Source organism: Phaenicophaeus curvirostris, chromosome 8, assembly GCF_032191515.1.
Source record: "Phaenicophaeus curvirostris isolate KB17595 chromosome 8, BPBGC_Pcur_1.0, whole genome shotgun sequence".
In the NCBI taxonomy this organism is placed as follows: Eukaryota; Metazoa; Chordata; class Aves; order Cuculiformes; family Cuculidae; genus Phaenicophaeus; species Phaenicophaeus curvirostris.
The window spans coordinates 11,485,572-11,510,282 of NC_091399.1; the positions used below are offsets into that span (position 1 = coordinate 11,485,572).

Below are 24,711 nucleotides of genomic sequence, written 5' to 3' on the forward strand. Positions count from 1 at the left end.
GGGAGGTGCAGGCTGGCAAATGCCTTTCTGCTTTTGAGGCAGCAGGAGGGAGGGATGCTCCACACCTGGGTTGCCCACTAACTACCCCCCTGTCTCTCTGCTGCCCTACTGACTTTTCCCTCATTAGTTGAATTCTCAGAGCACTGCTCTTTCCCCAGTACAAGCTTGTAAACTTTTCCTTTTTTTTTTTCTTTTGAGGAGGAGGATAGAGGGTGAGAGGAGACAAGGACAGCTCAATGCATTTTGGTGCACTTCAATCAAAAAATTCCCACTTATTTAGCACCATCCAACCATATAGCATTCCTGGTACCTTTCCTTACTGCTGGAGAAAGCTAGTGGGCGGACTTAAATCTGGACCTGCTGCAGTTTAGATGAGCTGGAATGAAATGAGGGCATTTTTATTCAGGTTAAACTTTTTCAGATGCTTGTGAATGCAGGGGGGGTGTGTATAATGAATCTGTTATAGAAAAACATCTCTCTTCCTTAGTGTCTGCTCTGCCTAACCTGCCATACAGTGTGTAGTTACAAGATTTCTTACACTTTTATTGTGAAGAAACAGCACAACAGGGACAGATAACATGTTTCTATGGATGCTCGGGATTTTTTGCCTTTTACACATACCCATCACACTTGGATTCATACATAATTTTAGCTGTAAGCTGACAAGGTTACATGGCAATTTTAATACTCTGCTAGGAAGAATGTGTTGCACAATGGTGCACCATCTGGCATTACTTTCCATCTAAAGTTATTTGAATAGTGAACTGTCTTTTATGCAGGTGTTGAAAATAGACTTCTGTGAACCTGAGATCAATGGTAAGTCTCTGTGCTCTGACAAAATAGATGTTTCTTTTCTAACTGATAAGATTGTGGCTTTTCTAACTGATAAGATTTCACTGGTAAAATATTGAATAGGACAAAGTCTTTGAAGCAAAGGCAATAATATTTTTATTTTACAATTCAGTGCTGAATTGGATGCCCTTCTAAAAAAGACATCTTACAAAAGCAGTGGGAATAGATGCTCGTTTTAGACAAAGATCCGTGTAAAAGAATGTTCTGAATGTTCTTTTTTTTTCCTGGTTATCCAACCATGTCTGGAGACTTCCTTCAGATTATCTCCTGATCAAAACAGCTATATCTTACAAGACGACTAAGCATACCAATAAATTATCGCAGCCCTAAGACAGATTATCTCTCGACCTAAACCAGCTACATTTTACAAGACAGATTTGTATGACGAGATAATTAAACATACAAACCAGCTGCAGCGAAACTTAACAATTAATTGTCACAATTCACCCCCTTTTACTTATTGCATTTTTTGCTGAAGCCCATAATTTTGTTCTAATTTGCACAATATTAATTGTAATTTCTTATCTTGTTCTTCTTTCTTCTGATCTCTTTTCTTCAACACCATAATTTTCTAGGCCATCTCACTCTGGCCTGAGGCTGCTATCTATGGATTTGTTGGCATACTGGTTAGCTGCATTCCTTCAACTATGCTGGAAGTCAGTCTTATAAAACATGGTGAAAGGCATGGTAAAAAAAGTAACCCAGCAAGTGCACATAATAAAAAGAGTCCTACTTTCTTCCACCAAGCTACCCCTAGGAGATTATGCTGCCACCCGGACTCTAACATAGATTTCCATTTCTGCCCTGGAACATCACACATGTCCCAGGGCTTCAAAGAATCACCTCCTGGTTTTCCTAGTCCCTTATTCTATACCTTACAACAAGAAACAATAATACAGGTAACCATCAATTTTGCTCACCCTTGACTTATTCTGACTTGCTGCCTAAATGTTAGCTTCAAAGAATCACCTCCTGGTTTCACAGTCCACTCTCTGAAAGTTGGAGCCACTGGGCCCTTCACTGTAGTGGCACGAGTCCACCCCTTCTCTTTAGTCCTTATGGCTGCTTCCATTGTCAGAAGTACCAGGAAGGGTCCTTCCCGCATCATGGCTAGAGTATTCTCCTTCCAGGATTTCACTAGGACCTCCAGGTTGTATCTGATGTAGACTGAAATCCAGGGGTGCTGTTAGGGGCAGCAATCCACACTTTCTTAAATCTGCAAGAGATTGAGTTATTCAGCGCAAATAGCCTTTAAGGTTCTTATCATGGATTTCAGGGATGGGCACACCCTCTTCTCTCCCTAAATATGAGAGGCCAAACAACTTTTCATATGGAGGCACTCCCAAGTCTTTCCTTGGGGCGATTCTGATTCATAATAAAGACAGACACTTGGTCCATGGTAGTTTGGTTTCTGTCATTAGCTTGGTAATGTGTGCATGTTCCCTCTTGACAAGTTCCCAGACCAAACTGGCAGATACAACAGTTCTGCCGTCTTTGAATTTTTCCCACTTCTGGGAAGGGATCTGTCCTGGAGTATCTAGTATCTTCCTGATTTTCTAAGACTTCATCCCTATTATCTAGGATTAGAGCTAAACTTTGCCCTTCTTGCATTCTTTCTGCTGCCCATTTAGCCTCATAATCAGCAAATCTATACCTGTTTCCTGGTTGGCATTACCTCTCAGGTATCCTTAACAGTGCATGATGGTGACTTTAGTTGGTAATTGTACTGCCTCCAACAGGTGAAGTATTTCTTCAGCATGTTTAATCTGTTTTCCTTGTGCTGTCAATAGCCCTTGTTCCTTTCCATATCACTCCAAGAGCATGAACAGCTCCAAAGGCATATTTATAGTCTGTCCATATATTGATCTTTTTCCTTTTCACCAGTTTGAAGACTCTGGTCAAGGCAATAATTTCAGCTTTTTGAGCCAAAGTCCCCACAGACAATGTTTGGGATTCAATTACCTTGTCCCTAGCAGTTACTGCAAAACCAGCTTTATGGGTACCTTGTCAGACAAAGCTACTTCCATCTGAAAACCAGGAATCTTGTGCGTCATACAGAGGTTCTTCCTTCAGACCTGGTCTACTGAAATACACAGCTTCTATTCTTTCAAAACGGTCATGTGTTAGCAGTTCAGTTGTCATTCCACTGAGAAAAGACGCTGGCTTCACAATGTTAGTTACTTCAACTTCGATATTATCTGACTTGACTAGGATGGGTTGGTATTTCAGAAATCTATATGAGGCATCTTCTAATCCAAAATGCCCTTTAAAGTGTCTCAAATGCATTTTTTAGCTCCCTTGGACCATGCCACTTGGAGAGGGTTGGCTTTAAAAGTTAAATCCACAAGCAGCACCAACCTGTCATTCCAAAGAAGGTTCTGAGTTCTTTTACCATCTGTGGGAGCAGAGTCTGACAGATGGCTTCCTTTCATTCAGCTCCGAGTTCTCCTTGTTCCCTGGACAGTACATATCCCAAGCTTATCACTCGCTCTTGCACCATTTGAGCTTTCTGTTGGGAGCAAATTATTAAATTATCCATTTAATCCAAGAAAATTAAACAGACTTGCAGTCCACTGAATGCACTCAGGTCTTGTTTCAGTGGCTGTTAACAAATCATCCGCATATTTTAGACGGATTCCATCTCTAGAGGGGGGGATCCCATGCTTCAATTTCTATTGCTAATTAATTTCCAAGATTTGTTGGGGTATTCTTAAAACCTTGGGGTAACACTGTCCAAGTAATCTGGGTTTTCCTACCAGAGGTAGGACTCTCCCCTTCAAATGTTTTTGACCTTCTTTGGCTAGTGGCAGACAGCAAAATGGTGTAAACGTATCTGGACACTGTAAACCGTATCTGGTTATTCTGAATTTAGTCCACTACAGGATGCAAATCTTACAATCTCTCTATTGTCCTGCCAAAGCCCAGCAGTTACTGATCTGATAGAGGATACTGGAATGCAGAGTGCTACTAAATCGATTTGCTGTGAAAGGGGGGAAGGACAAAAAAACCCCAACAAACCAAAAAACTGAAACAAGCCCCTGTTCTTGTAAAATCATACATCTGTTTTAAACAACTTTCTCAAAAATATTCAGAGTTTTTTTCCCAGGTTAGGGTTGACCAAACAGTCCACATCCTCACACACACACACAAACTGTTGAACAATAAACAATCTTCCTTAAATCTCTTGAAAAATAAATGAGGTGTTAATCTTATTGTTCTCTTACCAATGCTTGAATAGTTCAAGCTACAAAATAAACAATCAAAGCAATTAAATTGCCAGAGGAACAGCTACCGAATTTATTGCGGCTGGAGACTATTTTGTCGCGTTTCAGCAACGTTCTACAGTGATCAGAGTTTTAAAAGTTTACCAATCAAAGGCATGTACCTTTGTTGCTTAAACCTTTTACACACGTCCAATGATCACTGCTACTTACACACTTGGTACAAATGTCTTTAGGTTTTTTCTTGAATTTTTTTTTTAATCTTTGGCATATCTCAAATATCTATCTTCGATCTTTGCTTAAAATTTTTGTTAAGAGTGCTTAGAGCTGTAGTCGGAGACTGTGGAGCTGTGCAAATCCTGGATCTGAAAGGTTCCTCTGTTGCGCTTTCCTTTTTCTGTGTCTTTCTCTGAAATTATGTATCTTCTCAGATTGCCACATTGCTGTAGCCAAGAATCAATATACTCAAACCAAACTTGTAGTATTGTTACAAATATTGCAAAATCCAGAGTTGTGCTCAAGAGGGGCAGACTACCTGGGTTAAAAGTCAAGCCCTTTAAGTTATTTCTGAGTAATAGTGAAATGCTACATGGTGTGGAACCAAGCAGAAAAGACTCACCTACAATCAGAATGCCGTATCCAGAGAGCATGGGATAAATTGCTGTCACCCAGCTCCTTGCATATGACTACAGAGACGTTCCCATTGTTCCTGTTGCAATGCACATCAATGTCCCTCTTGAACGTCACCATCCTCTCCCAGCAGCAGAGGAGCTCCCACGCTGACAGCTTTGAGCAACTCTGTTTTTGACTTGTCCACATACAGATTTAGCAGAAGCTAACTGTTCTTGATAGCAAGTGGTGGTGTGATTTATAGTGCGCCTTTGGGAATGCAGGGTATGTTCCCAGCAAGGGTTGTAGGGCATTGGTCCACCCTCCCTGGAAGAGTGCAGTTTTCTTCTCTGGGTCAGCTGATGCCCACTGGTTTTGGATGTAGTTCTGCACATTATCTCAGAGTCCTTTTGCTAGCATTTCCAATTCCACCATCACCTCTACCCTCCTCCCAGCAACAGGAAAAGCTGATACGTTAATGTTTTGCATCCCTCTTAAGCTTTCTCTCTCTGTTTCACAGCAGAAGGAGAGATGTTGGCAAACGTGGGCAGACCTAGCAGATCTCTGTGCCCAGAGCAGACATTGCTGTGGTCAAGAATAATTCCAAGCCAGAGAGGTCCGGATCAATCATACAGACAGAAGTTTCCCATTGCCCCCTTAGTAAATGGGCTTGTAGGGTGGATGTTAGCAAGGGCAGATGCTGTTGATGTGCAGCAAGTTGGTGAGACCATCTGAGGCATCCGGCAGTCATCAGCAACAAAAGGCCAATACTGGCATCTGTAGTGTGGTAATGCAAAGGACTTGCATTGGAGAAGTTAAAGGAGGCAGCGTACAGCAGCTACCCCTCCAGGTGCATGCAGGGCACCCAGCCCAGCCCAAGTACTGCTCCTCACCTGGTGCCTTGGGCTGACTGCAACCATCAGCTGCTGCCCTTCCCCGGAGCTGCAGGGGCTTGCTGGGGTGCACAAGGACCTGTGGTGAGACGTGCCTCTTTTCAGCCATAGCCAGTGAGCAGTATCCCAGCACAGCAGGGCACTGAGCAGAGCTGGTCATGGCAGCTGCTGCCACTGCTAACGTGAACTGCTACACCAGGAGCCAGCACGTCCTGAGCACAGGTTCTGCCCTGTACAGTTCAGGGTTCATCCCTTACAGTCCCTGTGGCTCAAATCTTACTTAGAGGAGCTGCATAAGCCTTATACTCCCTTTGACTCTAGCCAAGGCTACTGCTTGGGGTGAAATCCCTCTGGTTTGCTGAATTAGCCTAGGGAGCAAGGCAGAGCAAATTGCATGCTGTGTCTGTAAGCAGGGGGTAAGCAGCACATGAACCATGTGCTAGGCTCTGCAGAGCAGTAAGTGCTCCTTCTCAGTTTGGTCTGCTGCCCTGCTCTACTGGTGCTTTTCCTCTCTTCTTGTACCTGTTTGCCCAAATTCAGATTTGAAAGTCTGAAAAAATCAGCAGTGCATCTCCTGGCCTGTGGGAATTGGCCGAATTGCCATTTTATTGAATACTCTTGCTCTCTACTTTGTTATTAAGTTACACTTAGTGTTTCATTAGACAGCCAGTGGGCTGAGTTCATTAGCATTTTATTGGTTACAGCTGCACTTTGTTGCATGGGAAATGTATCCCAAAGAGCATCGGCATGCACTGGAGTGTACAGCACTACTGAGCTCTGATTGGGGCAGGATGTGCAATAGCTCTCCTAGGTGCATGGCTCTGACTTGCAAAGGAGCTTGGCTCTCACCTTGGCGTTGGGATAAAGGCCTGGATTTATGCAAGGTCTTAACAAATCTGGCCAGTCGGCCCTTCTGAGAACTTATTTGCTTGCTTCGATCAGTTCTTGCGGGAGTATTTTCCTGTGAGCTGTCAGCACAAGGGGACTTCGGCTTCAGTGTGGCAGAGGCGAAACAGTTTTCCCCATGGAACTCCCCTCTGGCAGGCTTAGGGCAAATCTGGGCAGAATCCCTTGCCTGCAGGCAGGGATTGTGGAAACCTCTGTGAGGAGCTCCCTGTTGATTCCCTGAAGCCTGAGGCTCCTGTAAAAACTGCATGCAGAGCTTCAGAAGGTGCTGGGTTAATTACTCCAAGGTAGCCAGGCTGGAAGTTTTGCAGGGCTAAATTAAGACATTCTTTAGTGTTAGGTATCAGATGCACTGCTGTGATTTCAGTACCGGTCTGATGCCTTAAAAAGGCATGAAAAGGCTCTTGTATGCAGTTTCACATCTGCTTGTTACAACAGGGAAGGAGAATATGAGAGATGGGACTTGGAAACCTGCCCTAGTGGGCTCTCTGATGAGGGACTGTGGTGAGACCTGTCTCCGTGAGGTATAAGCCCTGCAAGCAATATATGGGTTGGTACTGGGGATTTTGAGGCTGGCTGTGGCCACGGTGGGAGTTTGAGCTCTGCTTTCTCCAGCCCATCATTATGGCTTCAGCCCTGACGGTGGTGGGTTTGCACGGCTTGCCTGGTCTGTGCACTGAGGAGGACAGAGCTGCATTCCCCTTGTTGTTTTCTGACTCATCTCTAGCTCCCATCCCCATCAGTGACTTTAAAATGGCTTTGAGGAATTTTATTTTTCAGGTCTTTTGTCATTCAATTGCAGGTCCAGGCCATTAGCCTTTCCTGCCTGCTATCTCTGGCTGCCAAGGTTAATTTATTATACAGTTGTGGAAATGCCACATGAAGGCTCAACGTGGACCAAGGGCAGGGCTTTGCATCAGGGTGTCTGCCCTGTGTTCCTTCTGCAACGAGACTGTAGAAACGATGAGAGGATCAATTAAATTCCTCTTCCTTGGTCAGGCAAGCTGTAGGATGAGGGGCTTTTCTGTGGCTAGGTGGACTCAGAGAGTCTGTCCCAACGACTGTGTACAGCACCCTGCCTGTGGGACCAGCATACCAGTAGGTACCTGATATAGGTGCACCCCTGGCTGACCAGTTATGGAACTTCCCAGAATTCCCATAGGAGGAGGCTGCTCAGCCCAAGTGGCTTACCTACCATGTTCCCCTGCCAGTTCCCTCCCTGCTTGCAAGGCTCTAAATGCAAAAGTGCCTGGATTTGTGGAGTCTTGTTCTCTCCCTTGGGCTGGGCCAGAGCTTTGTCTTTAGTCATTGATCTTTGGAAGTTCCTGTTGTTTTGTTTTTGTTTTTTTTCCTGTCCAGTGACTTTTAATTGAAGTGAGTAATTACATTATCCCATCTTCCCTGGAGATTTTCACAGAGTCCTCAGCAATCGTGTTCAGTTTTATACTGAGACCCTAAGCCCCCCACTAAAAATGAAGTTTCTCTTACCTGAGCTCAGCAATGGTCACAACTTAGCAGGACAAACCCACATAGGCTGCAGGGCCCTGAGAGCTAGCAGGGTTGGAGAGGTAGTAGTCCCTCTCAAGGGAAGTACAGCCCTTCAGAGGGGTAGTGCAGGTACCTTTCACACACAGAATCACAGAATCACTAGGTTGGAAAAGACCCACAGGATCATCCGAGTCCAGCCATTCCTCTCAATCGCTAAACCATGTCCCTCAGCACCTCATCCACCTGTCTTTCCCTGGCACTGAGGTCCGACTGACAGGCCTGTAGTTCCCTGGATCCTCCCTCTGACCCTTCTGTAGATGGGCACAACATCAGCCAGCCTCCAGTCCAGTGGAACTTCCCCAGTCAGACAGGACTGCTGGAAGATGATGGAAAGGGGTTTGACAAGCACGTCCATCAGCTCCCTTGATACTCTTGGGTGGATCCCATCTGGACCCATAGACTTGTGGGTGTCTAGCTGGGCAAGCAAGTCTCTAACCATCTCCTCCTGGATCATGGGACCTTTGTTCTGCCTCTCTAACTCCTGGATGTGTGCTCAGAGAGAATAACTTCCCTTACTATTAAACACTGAGGCAAAGAAGGCATTAAGTACCTCAGCCTTGTCCTCATCCTTTGTCACAGTTCCATTTGCATCCAGTAGGGACTGAATATTCTCCCTGGTCCTCCTTTTATTGTTAATGTATTTATGGAAAGATTTTTTGTTCCCAGCAGTATCCTGGGCTGAGCAAAGTGTTATCCACATCCAGGGGCCAGATTGCCTCACAGTGTGCCCCTCCAGATGCCAGGCACAGGGAGACTGCAGGGCAAAAAGGCCTCCAGTCCTGTCCTAGCATGGATGTGCAGGTTGATGTGGGCATGTGCTCAGGAACGCGTGTGGGGTTGTGAAAATCTTTCCCTGTCCCTCTCACCCCTTCCGGTTGGAGCCACTTCAGCCCTCCCTGGGGTTTTCCTGGTGCAGGAAGGCTAATTCAGGTATTTTCTTCTATCTCCTACAGTATGAGTTTAAAGCGAAGAACATCAAGAAGAAGAAAGTGAGTCTAATTGTGTCAGTGGATGGTGTGAAGGTCATTCTGAAGAAGAAGAAGAAGGTAGGCAGCTCTGGTCCCTGGGACAGTGGTGCATGGCAGCGGGAGCCCTTCCCTTGCAGTGAAGGGACCTGCAGAGTCCTTGATTTTCTGTGAAACTTCAGTAGGCTGGGAAAGGCAAGGATGGGCTGGATGAGCTGTGTTCCCACAGGGTGGCTAAGCCAGTCCTGATGCAGGTGTTGTAGAAGGGACTCAGGGGTCTCCATGGGACGTGATGCAGGATATCGGTCCGCAGCAGGACCCGGCCCGCAGCGAAGGGTTGCAGTGGAGTAGCAGCAGAGCTGTTACAAGAGCTTACCACTCTGTCCCTGGACTGTCTCTGCCCTGCCCTTGATCTCAAGAGCAGCATCTGACATATTCATTTTCAGCTTCTTTCATTGCAGAAAAAAGAATGGGCCTGGGACGAGAACAAAATGCTCGTCATGCATGATCCCATCTACAGGTAAGCCTGCCTGGCGAGAGGATAGAGGCTTGGGTGGTTCTGCCACACCACTTAGCTCTTACCACACACCACACCAACACCATGCTGGAGGCTTTGCAGTGGAAAGCCACTGCCATCCCTGTGGACAGAGTGTTGCTTTTCTGTAGTATCCAAAAGTCCCCAGTTCTCCATCTTGCTGGCGAAAGCTAAGAGCATGGGCGTCTGTGTCCTGGGACACAACAAATGGGAGTGAGGAAAGACCCCAGCTGTGCTGGGGAAGGGGCAGCAGGCACCCAAGTGAGGAGGTTCAACTCGCCTAAAGGGCAAGGCAGAGGAGTGAGGTTTGCTCTCCTTGGTTCCTGGGGGACTTCTGAGCCACCGGCTGTCTTCTGCCCCATGCTGCCTTTGCAAAATGCTTGCTGCTGCTGAGTTAGCAGGCTAATTTTCCCAGCTGAGGCAAAACAACTGCCAAAAAACTTTGTGATGTGCTTTAGTAGGGACGTGCTGCAGAGGCTAGGCATCTGCCAGCATCCCATATTGTGTCCTGGGAAGTGTTGATATTCTCCCATCCTTTCTGTCCTTACAGGATATTCTATGTGTCCCACGACTCCCAGGACCTAAAGATCTTCAGCTACATTGCAAGGGATGGGTCTAGCAATGTCTTCAGGTGCAACGTCTTCAAGTCCAAGAAGAAGGTAAAGAAGCACATCCTGCTGTCACAGGGTCTCATTGGGACAGCCGGGACAGGATCCCGTGATGCTAAGCTGCAGCAGGAGCCCAGAGCACAGCAGTGATTTGAGCTCTGATGCCTGCAACTGTGCTCAGAGACCCCTGAGAACTGTGCCAGGCTGAGGAGGACACTGGGCTGGAGCAGCCCAGCTAAGGTTATGTTCCTCCTTTCCTCATCCACCACAGAGCCAAGCCATGCGCATTGTCCGGACGGTGGGGCAGGCGTTTGAGGTCTGCCACAAGCTGAGCCTGCAGCACACCCAACAAAATGCAGATGGACAGGAGGATGGAGACAGCGTGAGGAATGGGGATGATCTGGATGTCCCAGGTACTCTGCAAGGGCTGGGGCAGGGATGGTGCGAGGGTCCTGAAGCCTGACGGAAATGATCTGCAGAGCCACCGTCTTCCCATACTGCTCCTTGCTGGCTGGCACCTGCAGGGAATGGATTTGCACTGCAATCTGGCCTCTGGTGCCTCAGACTTAAATTGAGATCTCGCCCAGCAAGGAGTTTTCACTAGGCATTAGCCATCATCCTCACAGACATCCCCCTTGCTGGGAGCCCATGAGCAGTGCCCGGGACTCTGCTGGGTGCCTAAGTACACTTCATGCTCAGCTGCACAAGCTGCAAATATTTACTCACTGCTTCTGCAGAGAAACCCTAAGCACAGACCTTCCCAGCATCCAGAGGTGTTTGCAGGTCTGGCTCTGGCTCTCTGCAATTTTTTGCATGTACAAAGCCACACCTGGGGTCTTTTATCATGCTCCCAGGGCTGCAGGCAGCCTGTAGACCTCCCCACATTCTCAGCCCTGTGGGCAGAGGGTGCAGGGATGGATGCTCCCAGCTAGGGGGCAGCTGGTCCAAGCCCCATTACTCCAGGCTTTGTGGGACCCTGGGGAGCTGCTGTGTTCTTTGGTGCTGGTGGCTGCACTGGCAGGAATGTGTGTTTCACAAGATGTTGGTCAAACACCTCCAGTGTCCATTGCGATGCTGGTAAGTCCTGCTGCCCATCTATGTGGGGTTGCCTGCCCTGCCCTACCATGCTGTCCCGTGCTGGGTGCTGGGAAGCTCCCTATCCCACCAGGAGCAGCCTAGGCTGTGATGCAGTTTCCTGCATGCCTCTGCAACCAGTGCTATTGTGATAACCTAATCCTTGAGCTGTCCTGGACTGGTTATTGTTTGGTTTTCCTCCATATAATGTCCTGGCCATGATATGCAGTTTCCTGGAATTTTTTTTCCCCTGTAATCTCTTGTTTACCTTTATTTAGCTTTCTCTGTGACTTTCGCTCTTGATGGCCCATTTGTCTCACGGATGGGGGGAGGGTTGGCTGCTGCTCCCCAGGTTTGCTCTGCCAGGGCTGGGTGTGTTTTCAGCTGCAAGCTCAATTCCAGATGGCAGCAGGAAGCACAGCCCTGTCACTCTGTACCTGCTTTTCCCCAGAGCTGGAGGGCGGGTGGCATGGAGGTGGTGGGGACCAGCCAGTGGGTATCACTTGCCACACCGTAGCGAGCAGGCTGTGCTCTGCTGTGACTCTGTTCCTGCAGCCTGCCGCCTCGCCGGTGTGGAGAGGGCGGCTGCCTCAGCGGAGGAGACAGACATTGATGCCGTGGAGCTGCCACTGCCTGGAGCTGACATCCTCGACTTCAGCCGTGGCGTGACTGACCTTGATGCCGTGTGCAAGGAGGCAAGCACCCACACTGACGCCAAGGTGCATGGGCCCCTGCCCTAAACTCTTGGGGCACAATGCAGACCCGGCCCCATAGCTCTGATGTGCATCCCATGGGCCCAGGGATCAGGAGGGATTTTCTAGCATTCCCTGGTTCCCAGATAAAAGCTGTCTGCTGCCACCAAGCTGCCCTTGGGCTTGGAGCCCAGGATGCTCCTGGAAAGCACTGTGCCAAGGCTCAGCTATGTGCAGCCACACAGAGTGTCTAGGACAGAGCTGGTCGGGATTTTTTTTCCACATAAAAAACACCAAGCCAAACCAAACCAAAACGTTTTTGAGACAGTGGAAATTCCCATGGGAAGTATCAGTCTTTTCAGGAATTTTCTACAAAAGTATCTGGGCTGTTGTCAAAACTGAAAAAAATACTGCCTTTAAAGTTTTTCAGCATTTCCAACAAAGCATACATTTGCTTTGAACGCAGTGGCTTCTTTCCTGGGTATTTTGGGGGTCTGCCTTGTGCCACAGACCATGTGCACTTGGTGGCTCTCCGTGGCAAGGCATGTGGGATCACACTTTTGACATCGCTGTTTTGCAGGGCTGTCTCCACCCTGAAGATATCCTGACAGCATCGCCGAAGATGCTGCTGCCCTCGCCTCCCCAGCTGCCTGACCTGGGAACGCCCCTCTCTGCTCACCATCAAATGCAGCTTCTTCAGCAGCTCCTGCAGCAGCAGCAGCAGCAGACACAAGTGGCCGTGGCACAGGTTCTCCCCTTCACTCTTCCCCAGGGGCAGCAGCAGGGCTGGAGCATCCTACTGAGCCCCTCGGTGCTGCTGCTTCCTGCCTGGAAGCACTGTTGGAGGCTGGCAGCTCCATGGGGATGGCAAGTTGCCTCCCAGCAGAGATGTTCAGATGTTGCTTGTGGGAGAAGGTGGGGCACAGGGATGGGGAGGGACCATCTCCTGGCCTGCAGAGCAAGAGGAAGGGAGTGACAATTTGCCTTGACCCCATCACAAAAGACAAGTGCTTAGGTGTGCATACCACCAGGTTTCTTGGTCCCCCATATGCTGGCCAACACCTGACCTCAGAGTTAGCCCCATATGACTGCTGCCCGGGCTGTGCATCTGGCAGCTCGTTCTTCCTACAGGTACTTCTCATTAAAGCAGCTCTAAGATGCTTTATCCAACTCATTACCTTAGCTTTGCTTGTTCCCTGATCCCTCACAGAGCTCTCTGCAATTGCTCAACTTTCTTCCTGGTCTGAGCAATTGCCTGTAGCAGCTTTTCAGTGCTTTCCCATGGCTTTCCTCTTCTTACATCAGCAAATTAGTATTGTTCCTTCTGGCCAAGCAGCTGCCCCAAGAACCTGCATGCCATCTGGGGTAATGGGCTCCCCTCTGGAAGAGGGGCCTGCATCCTCTGGGGATCCTTTGTGTCTGCTCAAGTACAGTGTTGCTACAGGCAAAGCCAGGTCACTCCGTTGTAGGGATTGCTTATGTTCAGTAGGTCCCAGTCTTTGTGTACCTGCAGACCCTTGCAGTGGTGATTTCTTTTTCTTCCTACTTACGGATAAAAAACATCTGAAATAGTGTAATGACATTTCTTGGCTGACTCCTGCATGGCAGCCAGTGACCTCATCTCCTTCTCTCGCGGGGCTAATTCCCTGCTCTGGACCTCTGCCCACCCCACGGTGCTTATTGTCCCAGGAACTGTCACTTAGCTGTTCTCTAATCTCTTCAGAGCACACTGTGGTGATTTTGTGTCTTTGTAATTTATTAATTAAAAAGTTGGTCTCTGTCTTGTCAAATGCCTTTCAGATGACTGCAAGCGTTACATCAACAGCTCAGTCAATGGCAGTTGTTATTAAAAAGTACCAAGCCCATTTGTCTCTGAACACATGGTGAAGTGATGGGTACAGACTTAATTCTTTACTAATAAAGCCAAGAGATCCACTGTGATGACCAGGACCTGTGCTTGATCTACAGTTACAGGGACCATCCTCTAGTTAGCTCAGCCTCTAATTACTTGGCCAAGAATGAAATGCCGTAGTTCTCTTGTTGACTAGAGACTTGCTTTTGCAAGGCGTTTCTGGATACCTGTGGAAGTTCCTTCTCTTGAATTTAAGCCAGAAGTCCCTCCTGGATCTTGTCCCTAGGGGACTGGTGGGATCAGCCACAGCCCTCTACAAGATGTGATGTTTGGGATCTCCTTGCATCTTCTCCCAGCATCACCTGGGCCCTGATACAGGTGCCTGTAATGAAGGTAACTGCCGGCTGCAAGGAAGAGTGACTTTCAGGCTAATGCTGTCAGTACCAAGCTTTGACACCCACTTAGCATTTAAACCTGATTCCACCTCTCCCTTGTTCTGGCATCATGGACATTTGCAAGTTCCAGCCCCTTGCCTGGGCTCCTGCCATCTCCCAAGCTCGCTGTGCTTCAACTCTGCTCCACCAAGCGCGCTGCCCTGCTGCCTTGCTGATTGTGTTTGGGCAGCTCAGGACAAAGCAGGCAGTAGCTGCTTGCCAGCAAACCCTGTTACCCATCCGGAAGGGCAAGTGGCCCGCAGCTGTGCTGCTTTTGAGACCCTGCAGCCACAGCAGCAGCTCATGGGTTTGGCAGGCTACAGAGAAATACCCTGTCTTCTACAAAGTTACTTTCTATACCAAGGTGAAACTCCCTTTTTTATGGGGGAGGAGGATGTTGGGTTTTGTTTCTTTGTTTTTAAATCTGTGCTTCTCTAGTTCTCCATGAGCCTCCTGGCTCAGTCCTTGCTGGAGAGAGAAGCGCTTTTGTGAGCCATGGGTGGGTGGCAGGAAGGGGTGCTGAGCCAGTGTGGCCCCTGAGTGTTTCTGCACTGCTGTCCTGTTGTCCAGAGCATGCTCCTGGGGCTCTCCTTGCTAGAGCTCGGAGCAGAGAGTTGCCTCTGCTGTCTCTGGGCAGTGGCTCCTGGCTGATGTTGCCCCAGAGCATCCCACCCTCCCTGGGATGCAGTGCTGGTGGTAATAGATGCCCATGTATGGGTACTTATGCTGTAGTCAACGGGCATCTTGCCTGTGGACTCCCTTTGGGCTAATATCCAGGTATTGCTTCCCAGGGCCAGAGTGAGCAGTCAGCTTCCATCCCTAGAGCCGCTGTGTCTCAGCAGAGTTCTGCTGTCTGTGTTGCTACAGGCGTATCGTGCCTGTGGCAGCCAGAACGACCTGCAGCTCTAGAGCATCTCTGATGCACCAGCCCCTGCTAGCAACAGATGCTGCAGGCAGGACCCTGCCTTAAGCAGTCTCTGGGAAACCTGTCCAGAAAGACAGCTCAGCTAGGGTGAGCTTGTGGCACATGGCTGCACCCTCATGCACCAGGAACACCACCCATTCGGTTGAGCATGTCTTCTCTTCTGCATCCATCTGGCTCTCTCCTGGGCTGCCCTTTCCTCAGGCATTTTCAGTGCTCCTGCATGATTTAGGGTTTGGTCAGTGCCACCTCCCTTTGCCTCAGGCTTTTCCATCGTAGAGGCCAAGGGTTCCTATGCTGGATTTGCTGAGTGTGCCCTGGTGTGACACTGCTACCAACCTCCACTCTCCTCTTTATGCCTGCGAGTATGTGCAGGGAATGGCTTCTTCATCATTTGTTGGGGTGCTAATGATTCCTCGTAGGGGAGCAGGGATAGCTGGATTCAAAGCTCTCAGCCCTCAAGCTGCATCTCTCACATGCTTGCACATTCTGTCCTGTTACACAGGTCCACTTGCTGAAGGATCAGCTGGCTGCAGAGGCAGCAGCACGGCTGGAGGCCCAGGCTCGTGTGCACCAGCTCCTGCTCCAAAACAAGGACTTGCTGCAGCACATTTCACTTCTGGTCAAACAGGTACAGGAGCTGGAGCTGAAGCTGGCAGGGAACACCAACAGTAAGTGCTCCTACTCTCTGCCCTCCCCTCACATCTAGCTGGGTCTGTGGAGGACATGCATGTGAGGGTTTCTCTTGGGGATTTTGTTGTGTGTGCAGAGAGTGCTTGTGTGGCAGGGTGCTTGCATGCAGCGTGGCAAGGGGCATGGGGAATGCTATATGGACAGGCAGTTATGTACATCCATCAGCTGAATGTCCGCTTTCCCCAGTGGCTATATGGTCATCTCCTTACCTGCCGAAGACCCCCTCCTTGACCTTGCTCTCCAGCACAAGTGGCTATTAGCTCCCTAGAGGAGCTGGAGTGGGAGACAGTTAACTGCTTATCCAGCAAAACTGGCACTTTTCTGGCCAGCAGAAGCCCCTGGCACCAAGTTGCACCAAGTAGCCCCCTCTAAACGGTGGTGATGGGGAGGCTGACACCCAGATGGCCCTGAACCATCCTCTTCTGAACAGTGTTCAGCCAGCTGTAGTGGCCAGGGGATGCCCAGGCAAGCCAAACTGGCACTGTCTGCCTCTCAGCTGTGCTTTTCTCTTGCAGCAGGCTCCCAGGACAGTCTGCTGGAGATCACCTTCCGCTCCAACATCCCCCCCGTCCTCTGCGATCCAACCACCCCACAGATCGAAGACACCCACCCACCGCCACTGGGCCCCAGCTCAGGCTTCCCCAGCACCCTGGGCAGCCCCATAGGTAGGAACGACTGTCTGGTGAAGCTGGAGTGCTACCACTTTCTGCCAGACTCGGGGCCACCTGCCCCAGAGCCAATGCTGGGCAGCTTGGAGCTCATCAAGTTCCGCGAGTCAGGCATCGCTTCTGAATACGAGTCCAACACGGACGAGAGCGAGGATCATGACTCCTGGTCCCAGGAGGAACCGCCGCACCTGCTCCATGTCCAGCCCAGGCAGGACCTGGGAGACAGCCTGGAGGATGAGATCGCGGTGTAGGGGTTAGCAGGAGGTGGTGTGGAGCAGCTGGGACCCTCTGGAGCTGGGGCAGACCCTTGCTGTAGCCCTCTGGCCCTGGCAGGGATGAGACAGCCCGGAGGGAAGGGAGGGTAGAGGAGGGAGCGTGAGACTTCCAGCACACAGACAGAAGGTGTGTGGAGGTGAGGATGGAGCCATGCCAAGAGGATGCACCAGGCGTACTTTACTAAAGCAAGCATGGCCTTGTGTGCTGCGCTGGAGCATCCCTGCTTTGCATTGGGTAGCGAGCTGACAGCTGCTTGTGCTACCCCTTGGTCCCTGTCCCCTTGCAAGCTGTGTTTTGAGTCAGGAAGAAGCAAGAATTACCTGCTGGATTGGCCAGTGGTGGTGGGAATGCAGTAAGGCAAAGGAATTTTTTTGCTGAGGGAACGAGAGAGCAGGCACGTGGCAGCGAGCAGGGACAAGAATGAGTGAGGAACCAGCGTGGAGTGGTAGGCAGGGACTGAGCTGCTGGCGGGGGGGTCTGACGCTCTGTGTGGTGGAGAGGGTGGGAGATAAGGCCTGGTCCATGCTGTCAGGGGTGGTTAGGGTTGGTGACAGTCACATGGGTGTGCGAGTGAGAGGTGAGGCAGCAAGGGATGGTTAGGATGAGCCTAGGAAGCAGCTGTAGGGCTGAGATGAGGTTACGCGGAATGGCTGGGCATAGGCAGCTCCTGGCGGGGCAGTGATGTCTGTGGCACTTCAGGACAGTGTTTTTCCCTGCCTGAGGCAGGTGGAAGGTGCATGGACGTTGCTTACTTTTCTGCCAGGCTGTGGAGCAAAGAGGAAGTTATGACTCAATATGGAGCAAGGGCACACAGTGCAGGGCCTCATTGTCCAGTCCTTGGATTCCTCAGCATGGCTACCATGTTTCAAAGCCTTTCTGGTGCTCTCTAGTCACTTTTTCAAGCACTTCCCTCCATCCACTGCCACTAAACACTCCCCACTTTGCTTTATAGTCAAGCCCTCCCATTTCTAAGCAGTTGTTTGCCCCCAGACCAGGGCTGGAGGATGCAGTGCTAGTGTCAGCTGTGTGCAGGGATGGGCATGCTTGCCACCCCTCAAAGGGGAGCAAACTGCTAGTGTCTGCACATATCTGGTTTGCATCCTCCAGAAAAGTGAATCCAAGTTCTCAGGATCTCCCACCAGACCCCGAGATGCCTGTCACTGAGATGCAGCTGTGGGGCCCTCCAAGGGATACTGAGCTTGTTTCTTTTCTGCAAACATTTTTATCAGTTGCCTGTTGCTGCAGCCTCTGAGACTGAAGGGGTATGAGCCAGAGTCCTGATGTTCCCCCTGCTCATTTTAGAAACACTCAACAAGGAGGTGGGGATTGGCACATTTGTCTTCCTCACCATCCGTCCTCCTATACTGCCGCTTCTCTGCTTTGTTGCTTCCCTGCTGCTCCCACATTTCCAGCTCTGTCTCTGCTAGATCTGCCAGTTACTAACCCCTAGCTGAGCATCTCCCAGACACAAGCTCTTGCTCTTCTCCAGGGCTTAGCCTGGCTGCTGAGAAAGGTCCATCACTTCTTTCTGTCCCAGTCCCCTTGGAACTGAGGGCTGCCAAGGGGTGGGGTATAGGTGAGTCCCCTGGGATTGGTACAAGCTGTGCTATGTACCTTCCGCCACAGGAGGAGGATGGATTCTGTGAGGAGCTAGAAAGTCCTAGTGGGAAGTAAGGACATGGTTCAGTGTCTCCAGCCTTGGGTCCCGAGGAGTCCTCACACTGGCCACAGAGGGGACGGAGCAGGAGTGGGGAGTGGGTGCCAGTTCAGGGTGACCTGGGTGCCCCTGTCCTCTGGCCACTGATACCTCTATATACCCTGTCGTGTGCTGCTGTGTGCCAGCCCCAGCATCTTACTGCCACCTTGCCTCAGCCAGAGGTGAAGGCATGGGGTATGGGGCTGATCTCCACCAGGAGAGAGAGTGGGGTTGGCAGCATGCACAAGACATGGCACAGGTAGGGTAAGGATGCATGGGTGAGCTCAGAGAGGGATTTCCATGTGGGCAGACAGATCGTGCAGGAGAGGAGGGGATAATAGGACGTCAGCTGTACAAGCAGGTCAGGCAAAGGGAGAGACTGGAAGGAGCAGCAGCAGCAGGGGGTCTCTTCCAGGCTGGGCTGCCTGGAAGCAGGCAGGGCTGTGCCATCTCCCCATGCCACCGCTCCTGCTCAGCCCAGCTGCATGGTGAACCCAGTTGGTACCCCACAAGGAACTGTCATGACCAGCTGCAGTCTTGGGCTCCTGCCCAGAACTCTGCCCACAGGGGGCAGTGGCAGGCGCCCTGCAGGCTGCGGAGGTGCTGCTGGAGCTGGATGGGACCCTGCCAGCATCTGGAGCTGAGTGGGACCCTGCCAGTGTCCTGCCAAACTGCAGGTGTACATGTGTAAATGATCCTCGTCCTAACTCAGCGCTGCCTCTAAGATGCCTCCCCGGCCTCTTGCTTTTGTTATGGACCTTGGCTGGGGATAGATAGCTATATTTTTTGTCCTTTCTTTTCCTACAACTGTCTGTGTTACTAACTAACTGTTGACTCAGTCTATCTGTCAATGTAAGTGCACTTAACCCTTGAGTGTTGTCATTACTCAACTGGTTTTTGCTAAATAAATCTTTCTATTTCTCAAAGCTTTCTGTTGTCTCTTCCTTCTCACTGACTGTGTCTTCTTCTGTACTCTCCCCCTCCGAAACAGGAGCCAGCATTGGCAGTGGCACCCCTTGGCCTTGCACCCTCTCCAGCCTAAGCATCCTCACCTGCAGGAACTTTGTTTGCAGTGCAACCACAGGATGCCCATGAGAGGAAGGTGCCCTCAATGTTGTTGTAAAGGGGTTTCAGCCTTCCCTTTCAGCGACTGCACAGCACAGGCTTATCTTGGAGCTGACCCAGCAGATCGAGGGTGCTGGGGGGTTCCTGGCATCTGCAGAGTACCCCATGGCGATGTAGAGATACTAAGCAATGCTTTTAGGAGCTTGGGAGATGTTTGGCTGCTAGGGAAGGTAAAGTCGGGAAAACCCTTTCTTAAAGGATGACAGAAGTGTGTAGGCAAGAGCGACAGGAAGACGGGGCCAGTTGCTCCTAAAACAGTTTTTTCTGCCCCTGGCTGGAGTGATGGAGCAGTGCCCTCCTGTGGCAGCTGCCTGGCTAGCAGAGAGCTACACGGGCGCCCCAGGGGTTGAGGCCTCATGCTCCTTCTCCTCCTTCTCCCACAGGGCCTTGAGCCTGCAGTAGTACACCTTGCAGCTGTAGCCCTCCTGAAAGCAGTGCTGGATGTGGGTCTTGATCAACCACAGCGTGGGGAAGAGGCCGCAGCGTGACACACACCAGTAGCCATGCTGGGGCACTGGCTGCCGCTGGGAGGCAGTGAGGATGTCGTGAACTGTGATGCTGACACTGCTGCTGGCCAGTCGGCCCCTCTGCCAGGGTTGAATCTCATTCAAGGAGTCAGAGAAGGAGCAGGCAGTCTCTGAGAGGTCGTCGGGCTCCTCAGACTTCTGGGTGCTGGATGAAAGGCTTCCCATGTGCTGCTGGGCAGCTTCTTTGGTGCTCATGAAGTAGCTGTAGGGTGAGAACCAGGGTCTGTAGATGGTGTGGGTAGGGAGTTCATTGCCTGTTGGGGCTGGAAGCTGTGGAGGAAAGGGTCTGCAGTGAGTCAAGGGTCCCTGTGAGAGCCTGGTCTTCCATGGGGTTGGGAGTGGGGCTGGGGTCCCTTCCTCTCTGTCTCCATGGGATGCAGAGATGGCTGGCTCTGTGCCAGTGCATCCCCCCAGCACGAAGGACACCAACCCTCTGCACATGGGATGCAGGGACAGAGTGATTGGCACAAGATGCTAGTGGGCACTGAGACACTGGCACAGCACAAGACTCACCCAGCAGCCCATTGGAGCTGTCCCACAGAGAGCTCCTCTGCCACAGGGGCAACAATGAAGGGGCTGAACTGGCTCTCCGAGGGGCAACACCCACAGTTGTGATGATTTCTGCTGGGAAGATGTATGGATGAAAGCAGTATAGCTCACAAGTGGGGTGTGACTCCCCACTCCCCTGTCCTGAGAAATTACCCACTGCCATAGGCACACCCAGTCCCCTTTCCCCACACACAGAGGAGGACGTGCCCAGCCAAACGCCTCCACGGCCCTTGCAATGCTGTGGGAGGCTGAGCGGTGCCACAGCCATGCCCAAGGGGAACAAGGGGAAGCCCTCCCTACAGGCAGTACTGTCTGCCTGTGCCTCCTGCCTGGCTGCAGCTGGTGGGTGCCAGATATCACTGGGCAGGCTGTCCGGGGCACAGGGCCTCCAAGCTTTTGGTCCTGGTGCCACAGGATATGGCCCCGATGGGAATACAGGACAGGACAGAGTTCTCCATCACCCTCGCATTGTTGCTGTGTAGCTCCTGTGCCATGGTACCCCTGCCATCGTTGGCTTATGTCATGAAGGGCTGTTACACGTGTGGTACACGGCAGGATTCTCCTGGGCAATGGGAACAGCCAGCATGGGCTGGAGAGGGAGCCTTGGTGGGGTGGGCAGTGCAGAGCCCAGGATGTGGGTGGCCCCAAAGACCCCCTTGATGCTTTTTAGGTTCCGGGCTATTAAGGGCCCTATGTGAGTCCCATCGCTACAGGCAGCATGGCAGGTCTGGGCAGAGGTTCAGCAGCTCACTTCACCTGTCAGCATGGGAGGGACAGGCCCTCTGTCCCCTTGCCATTCCCTTGCTAAATTCTCTGTCTCTCTCTCTTTCCACAAACTGCTTCCCAAGTCACTTGGTGTCAGGTAAGAGAAGCTTTCGGATGTGTTGTCAATGCCAGCATGAAGCCCTGGGCTCACTGCTACCCCATCTTATCTCATGCTGTCCCCATTGCATGCACTGCCCTGTTCAGCCTTGGTGTGATCTGGCTGCCCACTGCCTCTGCAGAGCTGCTGGAGCAGCCTCCCTGTTCCCCAAATTATGTGCCCCATGCTACCAGGCTGGGAGCTGTCAGGCAGCTCTGGGACATGCTGTCCCTGCCAGGGCCCATTTCCAGCTTGTCTCACGCCCCTTCTCTGTTTCCTTTTTGCCTGCAGTGGACCAGAGTATGTTTGAGAACTCCAGAGCCAGCACAGCACCCACCCCACAGCTGCAGCACGTCCCTGCCGCAACGGGTGCCCTGCCGCAGCCCTCCCGCCTCGCTGGCAGCCAGCATCTCCGCAACCTGGGCAAGGCCATGGGGGCCAAGGTGAATGACCTCCTGCACCGTAAGGAGCCAGCTGGCCTCCCCGCTGTGGGGGTGATGAAGCTGAATGCCAAGGCCATGCTAGGTGCAGGACAGCCAGCCAGCAAGGATGGGTGAGTGTCCCCAGGGCCTGCACTCCACAGCCTGAAGAGGCCTCAGCATGGGGCTGTACATGACTTCTCTGTGCTTGCAGGGCTGTAGGGCTTGACACCTTCCCCCGGCTGGACCCCCCACCTTCCATCACCAAGAAGCGGGCACTGCGTGCCCTGAAGACTCCTCAGGACATGCTCATCGCACCACAGCCAGCAGGAACCAGCCCAAGCAGCAGCACAGAGGAGCCCCCTGAACTGCCCACAGCCCACATCAACCCCACAGATGAACGACTAGGGTTAAGGGACCTGTTCCCTCTGGAATGCTCTGGGGTCCCTAGTATAACTGGCAGCTCAGAGCTGAGTGAGAACCAGCCCACCAGTGCCCTCCCTGTGCCTGACCTCATCCATAAGGGCAGCCTGGAGAGCCACTGGAGAGCAGGCGAGAGGGGTGCCGAGACCTCATCCTGCATGGAGAAGCCTTCCCAGAGACCAGGGCTGGAGTGTGAGCCACTGGGGAGCACAGGGCAGACAGAGCCACACACCCACGGCTGGGAGGTGGAGGGGCCCCATCCTGACCTGCTCTCCTTCGAGTAGCAGTGGGGGAGCTGGCTCTCCCGAACATAACTTTTGCTGCTATGTTCCAGTTTTGGAGTTGTTATTTTGGAGAAGGAGGAGCCCTGGGGTAGCAGGAACCACTGCTGCCTTAGCATAAGGTATGGGAAGCCATGACACCCCACTTCTTCCCAGATTCTTGATATGGTCACAGCCCATCCTGCAACGGCTTCTGCAGCCCCATCCCTGGCCCGTTCACCTCAGTCACTGCAAACCTCCCATCCTGCCATGGTTCCACCATCCTGTCTGCAGCTGGGGGCCGTGCTGAGTTGGGGACCGAGGATGGCTCACTCAGCAGCCTTTGTTCTTATCCACAGGTACAGAGCAACATCCTGCCCTCAGCCCAGTCAGCTCTGCGAGAGCATGTGAACCACACAGTTCCTCATGTCTGCAGTGGCTGCTCCAGTCTGAAGGATTTTCTAGCTCACGTTCTGTGCTTGCTGAGAAATCCTATCCCAGTGTGCTGTGCCTGCAGGCTCACCCAGCTCTGGTGCCAGGGAGCCAGGATGGCAGACATCCCCAGGGCCTTCTCCATGTGCCACTTCCTTGGCATTGGTCTGCCCAGTGCGGAGCCCCACAAGACTTGCTTGTGGTACGGGCTCTGGCAGGGAGCAGGTCTGGATGCCTGGGGCCACGCAGGTGCTGACCAGCAGGTTCTGGCAGGGAACTGAGTTCCCCATGAGACCCACCCCACGTCCAACTCTTGTTTGTTTTCTGGTCTCACCTCAGCCACCATAGACCAGATCAACCTGCCCAGACAGGCAGCCCACTCTGGGAGCCAGCACAACTGCTCTCCTTTATTTCCTGGGATGGTGATGTCTTCACAAGTCCGGGACACAAAAAGCCATGTGTTCCTTTAATGCGCTTTCATTGTGTTTCCCTATGAATTACAGGAGAGGTTAGCCAGCTGTGGACCCCTGAGCCACTGCAAGAAAGCGTTTGTGAGGTGGCACTTTTTGGTTGAAGCTTTAATGTGCATCCTCATTGCAAAGGTGGTTTTGAGAAGAAAACCTCCAGAGACCAGATTTGGGCTGGAGGAAGCTAGGGGTTCGTAGGTGGGGCTCATCTGCTTGCAGGCCCTCCTGGGCCAGACAGAGCAGTTGGGTGAAAAAGTGTCTTCCACCACTTGAAGCCATGTTCCTAATGAAGGAAGGCATCCATGACCGGGGATCCCTTTGCCCCAGGGGTATCCCTGCTTGCCTGTGGGTCTGGCAGGTGCTCTGGCGACACTGGGGCTCTGCAGCACTCAGTTCCCAAGGAGGCCCTGCTAAAGAGCAAAGGAGATGCCAGAGCTGCACAGAGCCCACGGCCGGCTGGCGGTGCATGCTGAGGTAAAACATGCCCTGTGTACAACGTGATTACGTTGTGCATGGCTGATGCCACCCCACAGACAGAAATCTCTGTATATATGTGTGTATGCTAGACCTACACTACATTGTCTATACTGATGGGGGCTCGTAACCCCTCTTTGAGGAACCAACATCTTCCAACCTGGCAGATCACAAGGGAACCTTACTGCTCTCCAGTCCCTCTATTTATGCTGTCTAGGGTGTGAGTATAGTTTGGGACAAAAGATGCAGATTGCACAATAATTTTTTTTTTCTTTACTCACTGACATTTAGCACACCCTCAGTGGGAGGGGACCACCGGCACTAGCTCAGCATAGCACCCAAGCCTCCCGACGAGGCCAGGGACTAGCTGGATACTCCTGCATGGGGGCTGCAGAATAGATGAGTGAGGCAGCAGCCCCAGCATGCCTGCGTGGCTGAGGGGTGCCAGGACAAACCTCCCTTCAGGACAAAGATTGCTGGGGTGATTGCATAGGATGACGGGATCTGGTGTGTTAAAGCCACCAAGTTAAAGGAAATATCTCCACCGCTCCTTGAATACTGTGTTCAGTTCTGGGCCTCTCACCACAAGAAGGATGTTGAAGCTCTGGAGTGAGTCCAGAGAAGAGCAACGAAGCTGGGGAAGGGGCTGGTGAACAAGTCTTACGAGGAGCGGCAGAGGGAGCTGGGGTTGTTTAGCCTGGAGAAGAGGAGACTTGAGGGGAGACCTCA

General features: G+C 51.5%; 3 protein-coding genes across 4 annotated transcripts in view; 2 read left to right on the plus strand and 1 right to left on the minus strand.

Annotated features, from left to right (window-relative positions):
* The window catches only part of NOS1AP (nitric oxide synthase 1 adaptor protein), a 40,291-nt gene extending 23,568 nt beyond the window's left edge, over positions 1–16,723 (plus strand). Inside the window, exons 3-10 of one of the 2 annotated variants that reach the window (XM_069862447.1) lie at positions 8,983–9,075; positions 9,441–9,514; positions 10,080–10,188; positions 10,409–10,550; positions 11,767–11,930; positions 12,484–12,651; positions 15,617–15,782; positions 16,320–16,723. In XM_069862447.1, the coding sequence (XP_069718548.1) occupies positions 8,983–9,075; positions 9,441–9,514; positions 10,080–10,188; positions 10,409–10,550; positions 11,767–11,930; positions 12,484–12,651; positions 15,617–15,782; positions 16,320–16,723 (1,320 nt within the window). The remainder of the gene's footprint in view (positions 1–8,982; positions 9,076–9,440; positions 9,515–10,079; positions 10,189–10,408; positions 10,551–11,766; positions 11,931–12,483; positions 12,652–15,616; positions 15,783–16,319) is intronic. The other variant, XM_069862449.1, reaches the window with a different exon arrangement.
* Positions 16,724–16,757: 34 nt separating this feature from the next.
* Positions 16,758–24,503, plus strand: C8H1orf226 (chromosome 8 C1orf226 homolog). The gene is made up of 3 exons (XM_069862450.1): positions 16,758–16,884; positions 21,799–22,060; positions 22,141–24,503. The coding sequence occupies exons 2-3, from the start codon at positions 21,810–21,812 to the stop codon at positions 22,631–22,633; spliced, it is 744 nt and encodes a 247-aa protein (XP_069718551.1). The 5' UTR covers positions 16,758–16,884; positions 21,799–21,809; the 3' UTR covers positions 22,634–24,503.
* SPATA46 (spermatogenesis associated 46) lies at positions 19,451–20,808 on the minus strand. The gene is made up of 2 exons (XM_069862187.1): positions 20,413–20,808; positions 19,451–20,366 (listed from the first exon to the last, which is right to left on the minus strand). Exons 1-2 carry the CDS (start codon positions 20,806–20,808, stop codon positions 19,896–19,898), a joined length of 867 nt encoding a protein of 288 aa, XP_069718288.1. The 3' UTR covers positions 19,451–19,895.
* Positions 24,504–24,711: the final 208 nt, after the last annotated feature.